This window comes from Vollenhovia emeryi, unplaced genomic scaffold, assembly GCF_000949405.1.
Source record: "Vollenhovia emeryi isolate VEMERY1.0 unplaced genomic scaffold, V.emery_V1.0 DF939538.1, whole genome shotgun sequence".
NCBI classification, from domain to species: Eukaryota; Metazoa; Arthropoda; class Insecta; order Hymenoptera; family Formicidae; genus Vollenhovia; species Vollenhovia emeryi.
Window position 1 is genome coordinate 1 of NW_011966828.1, and position 10,916 is coordinate 10,916.

The 10,916-nt window shown below is 34.3% G+C and overlaps 1 protein-coding gene across 6 annotated transcripts; it reads left to right on the forward strand.

Annotated features, from left to right (window-relative positions):
- Positions 1–116: 116 nt before the first annotated feature.
- Positions 117–9,525, forward strand: LOC105557266 (sprouty-related, EVH1 domain-containing protein 2). 6 transcript variants are annotated; one of them, XM_012004460.1, is made up of 7 exons: positions 117–872; positions 2,864–3,173; positions 3,303–3,471; positions 4,425–4,486; positions 4,627–5,177; positions 6,884–6,905; positions 9,187–9,241. In XM_012004460.1, the coding sequence occupies exons 1-7, from the start codon at positions 847–849 to the stop codon at positions 9,190–9,192; spliced, it is 1,146 nt and encodes a 381-aa protein (XP_011859850.1). In that variant the 5' UTR covers positions 117–846; the 3' UTR covers positions 9,193–9,241. The 6 variants fall into 6 exon arrangements, with proteins under 6 accessions (XP_011859850.1, XP_011859849.1, XP_011859845.1 ...); XM_012004459.1 differs by lacking the exon at positions 9,187–9,241 and adding an exon at positions 8,302–8,622; XM_012004455.1 differs by lacking the exon at positions 6,884–6,905 and having other exon boundaries at positions 9,187–9,525.
- The last annotated feature ends 1,391 nt before the right edge of the window (positions 9,526–10,916 follow it).

Here is a 10,916-nt window from a genome sequence, read left to right on the forward strand (position 1 = left end):
GGGCATACTGGTTATACTGTGGTTGTGTATCTAGAGGATCGTATTTGGTGCGCTTGATACGCAGATTTTGTGTATGTGTCTGTGTGTGTGTGTGTTCTCGCGCGCGCACTCGTGTGTGTGTGTGTGTGTGTGTGTGTGTGTGTATATATGATGCGCGCGCGCATGTGGGTACATGCGAGCGTGTAATATCGATGAATGAATCCTGTTGCGCAACCCGGCGGCTTTATCGTAAAGTAGTCAATAAGTGCTCCGTGGCTGCATTTGTCAGTTCTGTTGAACCGAGTATATCTGCGTTTAGAGCATTTGCAAGTTTACTGTCGCGGTTACGAACCACGCTCGAATCACAATTGGCCCATTTAACTGCCGTGACGTTTGCGATCGGAGCTATAAATTTGGGGCGTAAACGCGATTTTCTCACATGCCGAGATGCACCGACGTGTTCCGTGACGGTAGTGTCCCTCGGAAAGTCGTAGTTTTCAAGCGACGAGGCGAGCGATCGATAAGATTGAAGTAAAACAATTGCGAGAACAGGCGTGGTGGAGTGTATGGTTCTGGGTAGATTATGTGGTATGTGGCATCAAAGACAGGTGAATGTGTGGGGATGAACTGCACGGATAGTGCAAAGTAAAGGTGGAGGAAGAGGAAAACATGGACGCGGAGGGTTGGGAGGCTGGAAGGGAGGGAAAGGACTGTGTCGATGGGGGTGGAAGGCGCTGTTGTTGAGTCGGTCAGTCGGTGTTGAGACTTGTCGAGGATAACTTTACGAGCGTAGTTGCCCAGTTCAATGGTTTTGTGTGATAAAAATGTGGACATATCAGGGAAATTTAAATAAAACAAAAACTAAATATGACAGAGGCGTGTGACTCGGACGAGTGAGTATGCACGAACATCAGTTGCATCCTCGTGCCGTCGTATCTATATATATACATACACGTCTCCGCGACCATTTCATTCTGCAAACGATACACGCGTTTCTTTGTCGCGTCGTTAATTTCACCATCGGAACGATATCAAATATACGTGTCATTCGAACATTCCTCCATCCGATTTATGCTTTCCATCGTTTTTTCTTCGTCTCGGATCGGTCTCCTCTTTTCCCTCCCTGTTCTCTCTTTCATTTCATAGACATTGCGGATAATAGAATAAAGTAATCGTAGTGTTTCTCGAACAGTTTCTTTCTTTTTTCTGAACGTCTCGAGTCACGGTTACCACGGTTTATCACATGTTCTTCTCTGTTCCCTGTTCTTGTTTGTTCCTACGTGAATTTTCTTTGTTTTTCTATCTCCGTAGTTACATATCTATTATAACCATTTTTAACTCTCCCCCTCCCCTCTCTCCCTCCTTTTCTCCATCCCCCTCTTTCTCTCTCTCTCTCTCTCTCGTCCCTTCCCTCCCCTTCCTTTCCCCTTCCAACCTAATAGTACATTATCTAATGTTCGTGTATAAACAGCCGTTCATTCATTGAATCGACGTGGGTGTGTGTAACATCTGGCCAAATCGTCATAGCGATTGCGTTTTCTCGAGACCCACGGAAATATTGAAATCGTGTAATCTCAAACGAGACTCCAATCTCGTTCGTGTAAATTGTATAATCTCGATATTTTTGAAAGTTAAAAAATCGCGGCCCGTAAGAATTCGCATGAGAATATCCATAAATATATGTACATCTCACGATTATATTATATATCGAAAACGTTTTTGTAATAATATCGTAATATCTTTTTTTAAGTAAACCATTAATTTTCTATGTAACATCACTGCTGCATTCTATTGGAATTAGAAATGCTGGATCTTCGTGCTCAATGATGTTTTTGTGCGTACACCTATTCAATATAGCCACCCAGTTGTATTTAATCGAATGTGACAGGAATTTAATAAAACTCTGTTATAAATTGTTGTTTGTTATAAATGTTGTAAACTACTATGATATAAATTGTGTTCTAGTGTCTACCTTTGTGTCATTGAAGAGGACCGCATAAGAGGGTCGAAACGTCTGATGATGTTAAATAAATTTTGGAAACTAATAGAATACCTATTACTTGAATACACGCAAATATCACCTAGCGCCTGGCTCTTATTGCCCATTATATATGACTTTAGTAACTAGTTTAATAAAACTCGAAATATGAGTAGTTTGAACCGAGTAAAGAGGATTAATGCGTTACGAGATACAGCTCTTCTGAAGTAACGTACGACGACATGTAATAGTATAGTATTTATGACAATAGGTATTCGCTGGCGTATTGCGGAGTGGATATATTTGTCCCCTTGACGTATACATTTTAAAGAATTAAACCAAATTATTAGCTAAAGACAATTTCTCCATAAGACGTCACTTCCGATGGTAGCTAGAGGCTTTATCAAATTATACATACATAATAGCCACTGCGCGTCGATGTCTTTATCGGTGTTGGAACACAGTATGCAGCTAAAGTCAAAATAATATACCTAGTCAAGTTAACTTAATTCAATATTGATGCTAATTAAGCATCAATAGACTGTAAATAGATCAGAATACCTTTCTCGGATAGTAGCGAGGTTCAAATTTATATCCTGGCCTAAATAATATTTTTTGCAACAAATTATTTACAGATTATTTCTACATGATGCTCAATTAGCATCAATGTTAAAGTGATTGTTGATTTAATTCGACATCCTATTTCTTTAGCTGTATACTGTGTTTTCAAATCGATGTAGGTATCTGCGCGCAGTGGCTATGTTGAATAAAGATTTAGACACAAAGATCCAGCATTACAGTCACAGTATGTTTCTATTATGTAAAGTATATATTATTTTACTTTAATAGACAAGCGTACATGGACGATAAATATGTATAATAACAACTCATTTTTGTTGTTTGCAGTCCTAATGAACTCGTGAGGGTCAATGCCCAAGTAATGACAAGAGATGAGAGTTCCGGCTGTTGGATTCCTTTGGGCGGCGGTGGATTGGCGAGTGTCGCAATCATACGTAGAGAAATTTCTCCAAAAGTACATCAAATAAACAACACCGATGGAACCACTAGTCCTATTACAACCAGTCCTATGCACTCCACCTCTAATGCAGCAGCCAGTGGACTTCAGAGCCATGAATCTTCCAACGTCTCCCCGCCTAGCACAAATAAAAGAAAATATGAATATTTCATTTGTGGGGAACATAACACCGATGAATCAGTAGGCAATTTTATAAATATTTTATTATTTAAGAGACGTGTCTAACTGTATACAGCTTAAATCGTAGCTTGTACTGTGAAATCTATCACATAAATATTTGTATAAGAATAAATCGTTTTTTTTTTTCAGGTTTTTCTTAGGTGCGCGATTAAAAAAGATTTTGAATATAATCTGATAATGCCAACTTTTCTTCACTGGCGGTCAGAAGGACAAGTATTTGGTTTAACATTTGTATCGACTTCCGACGGAGCACAGTTTGACGGTGGTGTCCGCGCAGCAATTGGAGAACTATGGGAAGGTATAACATTTTGCTGAACAAAATAAATTCAAGGGATTATTATTCAAAAATAATTATTAACATTAAAAAGTTGCATTCATAATGCGCATCATAAGTTTTCAAGTACTGATTTGATCCATTTAGTTCGCTCTTTCTTTCCGCACCTTATTTCTCGTTTTGCAGTCTCAATTTATAGAGGGAAGTCCTCTATTATGAGATAGGATTCTAATACAATATAGCAGATTTTGAACGTCCAAATTCGATCACAAATCTCTTTTCACTACGATTATATGATCTAACAATCAACATTCCACTAAACAGATTTCACTACAAGGACAATAAATTCACGATGGAACCAACAGATGACGTCTGTTAGTAGAAACTCCACTATCTCATAATAGGAGACTCCTCTATTTATCTCGTTTCAATTGAAAGGACATGCAATATAGCTACGAACAAATACTATCCCTTACAGAAATGTATTAATTGGGAGTGAAAAGAGCACTGAATAATTACTACGGTCCAGTAATTGAATTATTAGGAATTACTGATGTACACTAATTTTCTAGTTATTATTTCGCTTATATTTCTGTAAGAGATATGGCGTACATTAGGATCTTTTGCTATATAGAGTAGATAACAAGTATATTTCTTACCATTTTTTTTCCTCTTGTGATTACGCAGACATTCTACCTTATCCATATTTTTAATAGTAATAAAATGTGGGTTATGACATGTATTATAATGAGCTAAGCTACTAAAGTGATACATCAAAGTTCATTCATATTGTCACAGAGTAACTCTATAATATATCACAAGACTCTTACAACATTCTATCAACTCTTTCCACTAATCATTTTGCTGTAATTTATTACGGATTGCGCGAATAGTGAGCTCAACAGTTTTAAATTTGTGTTTCATCACTCTTTACTTTCGGTAAGATCTTATTGAGAAATTTTATTTTAATGCGATAGGTGTGTCCGATTTGACGTTAACTACCAATGTTCAAGACACTGGGGATGACGATGTTTTTATGGTAAAAAAATTAATTTTTTCTATCTATTAATTTTAATCGAAGAAACATTTGTTATGATAAAGGTGCAAAGTTACGGTGAAATAAATTGAAAGTAAAGAGATAGAGCAGTAGTTTTTATTAAAATTATTAAAAATTTACAGACTTTGGATTTGCCAGTGGAACCACCTGAGCCGCGCTCCTCTTTGGGCACACCTCATGGAATTCGAGTACCGAATTATTCTCAACCTTCAGAGCTTCCCGACTCGTACCGATCTATCCATTATATCGGTGGATCTTCCATTAAGGTTACACCACCACATCCTCTTGCTTCTGCCGCAGACATCGAATTAGACAATTATCCCTACGTGCAGCTTACGACACTTAATCATGAATATCTGTATCCTAATATTGACGAACACAAGGGTGAGAGATTAGACGGGCATAATACTTCTAACAGCGGAAGTTCTCTGAAGAAGCCAGATACAATAATATCGCAACCGTCGAAGAACACTGTAAAACGCAACGTACGTTTACGTTGCAAGCATTGTCACGAATTGTATTCGGAGCAACACAATCCAAAAGGTTCCTGCGAGTATGCTCCTGATCCAATTAGGCGTGGAATTGCAACCATATCCTGTTTGTCTTGCGCCCAATGTATGCTGTATCACTGCATGAGCGACGCCGAAGGTGATTTTGCACAAAATCCTTGTAGGTAAGTACAATATTTCAACTATAGGTTGGACAATTTGTATCTTTTTAGCTCTTAGTTTTATTACTATTACTTATTTTATATATTTAACTTAAATACATACATATGTATTATATATACATATATGTATATGTATACAGGGTGTTAAAAAACATTCAATATTTATATGGTAGATAGGACACACTATACTGAATGAAAAAACCTAAATAAACATAGATAAAAAACTCAACCGTTTCTGAGATATAAACATTTTTGTATGTTAACATCATATGACTGACTTACTGACTTATGTCGCATACGACATGAGAAGAAGATCATCCGTCTAAATTATTATCTTGATATTTACAGAAGGTGTTCTATAACATGTTCTTCCGTTTCCATACACACCTAGCATCTTCTTACAGAGTCGCAAACTTTCTCAAAAATTCCAGGTCTCTATCGAATTATTTGACAAGCACGCTGGATTCGGTCACGTAATTCTTCTAAGTCATTTATCGGCGAAGAATACACTATACTTTTCAAATATCTCCATAAAAAGAGTCCAATGGATTAAAATCAGGGGATCGAGAGAGAACATCGCATGCGACATGTAGAAGCCTGTAATGTTTATATCTCAGAAACGGTTGAGTTTTTGACCTATGTTTATATAATTAGATTCTTTTTACTCAGTATGATGTGTCCTATCTACCATATAAATATTGAATGTTTTTTAACACCCTGTATATATACCTATACAGGGTGCTCCCGGGTTAAATGGCCAAACTTGAAAGATGTATTTAGGACCTCAAAGCAAGAAAAATTTTCCTCTGGAAATATGCTCATAAACGTTCCGTTCAAGAGATATTGACGTCTGAAGTTATGAACTTTTAGGAATTAATAATTTCGAAATATGACTATTTCTTTGATTTAGAATTCCTTGTCTGGTAAATATTTCCAGCTTCATCTGTCCATAAAATGTTTTGCGAGAATTGTAAATCATAATTTGTTTGATTTAAAAACCAATCGCAAAACATACAGTACGACGGAACTTTGTTTACGAAATCGAAGGTCCCTACAGTACGATGTAACTTTGTTTACGAAATCGAAGGTCATTGATAGGCTTTTATTTGCATGGTAAACAAAGCGTCGTATCATCGTACTTAGTTCGTTGAATGCTTTCGTCGAATAAACTGGTATGAAGTGCCTGTTAATGATCTTCAATCATTAAAACGGAGGATAGTGCAGGCGTGTAACGAAATTACAGACGCACAATGTCAGCCACTCATTCTGTCATCGATAGGTGCAATGCATGTCTCCAAGCTGGAGGCCATCATTTTGAACAAAACGTTTAATAATTAAATTTTTATTATTAAAAAGCAATAAAGAGGATAAATCTAAATTATTTCGAAATTATTCATTCCTAACAGTTCATAACTTCAGAAGTCAATGTCTCGTGAAAGGAAAGTTTACGAGCATATTTCCAGAGGAAAATTTTTCTTGCTTTGAGGTCCTAAATACATCTTTCAAGTTTGGCCATTTAATCCTCGAGCACCCTGTATATTTGCATTTATATTTGCAATATTTTACAATTATTTGTTTTGCATTATCTTGTGTTACACAAATTTGAATGTTTTAAGAATTGATTGCATTTTAAATTGGTTAAATTTATTGCAAGAATTAAAAAGTATTAGATCCGTCCTTTTTAAAAAAGAAGTATATTACTTTTTAAGGTGGCTCCTGCACGAAGAAGCGGTTAGTATGGGTGCTCTGGTAGGGCCCCTTTGATTTTTATAAATTTATATAACTCTTCATAAAAAAATATTACTTAATGCATTATTGATCAAATACGTTAATATACTAGGTTATATATGCACATTTAAAGACATATTAAAAAATGTGTGATATTGTCAAGTCTCAAAGAGCTGTCAAATTTCCTCGAAACATTGTATCTTTTGACTTTACTAATAAGCAAGGTTGGGAACGTTACCTTAAAAAAATAACGCGTTACCGGTACCGTTACTTTTTGTAAAAAGTAACTCGTTACCGTTACTCGTTACTGATTTTAAAAAGTAACGCGTTACCGTTACTTAGAAAGTAACGATTCGTTACTTTTTTCGTTACTTTGTTGAAATGCTAAAGTAAGATGTTAGATTATAAAATTACATTATTATTATTTAATAGTCAATATTAAACCTTAAAACTTTAAACTAGTTTCTGCATAGCAAGTCATCGAGCATACAGGAGCTCGATTCTTGAATTTGTTCGAAGGAGAAACATATGCGAAAATTCTGCTCTTACAGAAAAGTTGCAAGTTGATTGGATATACGCGTGGCTTTTGACCAATCGACTTTCAACTTTTCTGTCAGAGCAGAATTTTCGTATACGTTTCTTCTTCGAATGAATTCAAGAATCAGGCCCCAGAATCGAGACATCGATAAACGCTTACAGCGCATTCTCATGTGACATTGACTTCCAGCGCCCAATATCGGAATATTTTTGTCCAATCAAGAATAGTGCGCGCGACCAGCTCACGATCTATTGAACAGATATAAAAGATGATAGGGAACTAAAGTAACGATAAAAGTAACGGCTGAATTCGTTACTGTTACTGTAAAAATGTAACGACGTTACAAGTAACGTGTTACTTCCCAACCCTGCTAATAAGTATAGTATATGTTTGCTGAGGTCGGTGACCTCATATACTTTATAACGCATTTGAATCCTTGTGACATTTATTATGTTCATCTCGTTTTATGTTAAGATCTACTTTTTCTATAAAATAATATTAACCCTCAAAGTGCTCCTGCGAGCAATCGGCCTATACCCAGGTAGAACATAAAACTCATAATGACATCACTTAAAAGTCATTTTGGAAAAATCATAATGATCTCATTCGATACATTTTTGGCTATGTTATGGTGACCTATTTATGCTATCATAGTGACTTTAATATGTCCTCCAAAAAGAAGAATATTATCTCAAATTAATTGATACACGAAATTTATTTGCATTATACATATTATTAGCGAGTATACATATTATTATTATTATAAATAACTAATAATAAACATTATTGCACACAAAATGTAGTACTTTAAGAGATCATGTGTTAATAATGTAAAAATTAAAATAAAATATTTATTTTTAGTGGGAAAGCAACTTAAGAAAACTGCGCGTGCATAACAGAAAATGATTTAAAAAAAATAGAAGTAGTTCAAAATAGAAATTCTGACAGTCATATTAGAATAATGTAAGTACATCATGTTAATATAAAAATTAACAAATTCTTCTATAATTATCTATTTTAACTCTCTTTTAACTATAACGTAAAAGTACTAATGTTTGAATATGTACTTAAAATCTATGATTCTTTGTGTCCTCTTTAAATCATTTTTCAATCATTTTTGTTTGGGTAACTTTTAAGTGATGAATTAAGTCATGATGACGTCATTATGAGTTTTATGTTCTACCTGGGTAACCCCTATCCCAGTGAACACCAAGTAATAGTTACATAATACTACAGTTACATAATATCAATATTACAATTTCCTACTTAACAATGTAAATATAATATAACATGGGTGTTATATTACATTTATCTTATTGAGTAGGATATTAAAATATTGATGTTATGTAACTATTACTTGGTGTTTACTGGAATGTTAAAAAATACAACTTTAATATTTTTTTTATTTCATCGGTGACCGGGTCTGAAATTTTGCGTACTGATAGATAAAATTTACAACTACAATATACTTAAATTTCAATTTCTTCTACTTTTGGTCGGTTTATGCAGGAGCCACCTTAGTACATCGAAATATGTATAAATTATTACGTCAGACGTTTCAATCACACAAAGTGTGATCCTTCTCGATGACAAATGTACAATGAACGTTGAATTTAGCGCAATAATTAGATTAAATAATTTAGCGAAAAGTGTAAATTAGGAATATTTCTGATATATGCAATCTCTTGAAAATTTAATCGACTAGTATCTTGTAACATTCGAGTAAATTACAAAATGTTATATCAGTTGTAGTACAGAAGAGGGATGCGGACGCAGATGGTTTGGTTTGACCGTCTTGTCAATGTTCGTTCCTTGCTTGTGGATTTATCCTCCTCTTAAAGCTGTACATTGGTGCGGAATATCATGCGGAATGTGCGGCGGACGTCATCATCCTATGGAATAGTTGAAAGAATCCTTTGATGAGATCTCTGCTGGTTTAAGCAATTTCTCCACGTATAATGCAGTTGCCAATGTGACTGCATTGTACAATGTAGAGAAGTTGCCCGCATATAAATGTCACAATTTGAGTATGGGGCGCCAAAAGTATAACAGAAATAAACAGTTTCCAGTGCATGCACTTCTCCATCAAATCTAAGAAAATCTTTAATAAAAAGAAGAAAAAATTGGTCAAAAAGAAAAGAGAGAGCCCAATTTATATAAATGTATAAACATCCTGTACTAAAATGGATCTTTTCTGTTTGAACTCTTTTTTGTGCACATTCACATATAATCCAAATATATTTCCATACATTTTGTATATTTTATTAAAGCAAAGTTCATTATTTAATCTCATGTTACATATACATACATTGGACAATTTTGGGTAAAAATGACTAGGACTTTATATAGTTTGAATAATCATAAATTTGTTGAAATAAGTAAATGGACTCGGATCTAATTGTAAGTGTGATATACTTGGTTTGAGTCCATTAACTTATTTCGACAGAATCATGATTGTTGTGAGAGCTTCTGTGAGTCAACACAAAAAATTTTCTATTCTCAGTTTGAATGATGTTTGTTTTATATATCTATGATATTTAATGATACTCAGTCACTTTATTTATTTTTCCATTAGATATCAATGATTTATGATATCTAATAAGAAATAAAAAGAGAATAACTAGAGAAATAAATGAGGTAACTGAGAGTGTGTGTCTCAATGGGATTATCAGTGCAGAGAACCAACGTGGATTATCAATGTAAAGATGTATCGTGAACTGTCAGATCTGTTTTAAGTTGCCAAACAAATAAGCCAATTTTTTCTTTAGAAAATTAGCTTACTGATTTAAATCTGACAATACATTATCTTCATATTTCTACATAAATGTGTGTTTACTTTATTAATTGTCTCTAGCGAAATAAGTTTGTCAATTGTTTTTTATACTGTTTCTTTAAATTAGCAGTAACAGTACGAAACAACAAAAGTGGACAAGCTCGATTTCGCTATTTCGCTATTTCGCCATTTCAAACATCTAGCGCACATATACCCGACATATTGATTATGAAAATAACAATAAATTAATATTTTATTTAGAAAACTTTAGAATTATACTTGTTTAAAAATACCCTTAAATATAGTATAAAGAAAAAATGAATAAAAGAAAAATAAAAGGTTACTACTATCAAATAGCAACACATTTAGCAATGTATTGATAGTAGTAATCTTTACTTTTCTTTTTTGATACTTCCACAATGTTTTGTTTTGAATAATATATTTTAATGACGTCATTAGTGGTAATATGCTTAACTTACTCTGTCTTAATAAAAAATATACAATGTATGTGTATGTGCATGTGTGTATTTATGTGTCTGTATGGATGGGGAAATGAGAGTACAAAAGTGTATGTGCGCGTTCGCGTGTGCGTGTGCGTGCGTACGTGTGTGTGTAGAGTGGGTGGGTGGGTGGGTGTGGGTGGGTGATAAATATAGTATTTTAAAAACTAAAGAAGTTTCATATATTTGAGATAATTTCATGC

Bases quoted from the DNA above. Each gene is read 5' to 3' on its own strand.
- LOC105557266 (XM_012004455.1), top strand. From the start codon at position 847: ATGACAGAGGCGTGTGACTCGGACGA. The intron at 4,487-4,626 runs GTAAAAAAATTA...AAAAATTTACAG, and splicing joins GGGATGACGATGTTTTTATG to ACTTTGGATTTGCCAGTGGA. The intron at 5,178-9,186 runs GTAAGTACAATA...ATGTTATATCAG, and splicing joins TTTGCACAAAATCCTTGTAG to TTGTAGTACAGAAGAGGGAT.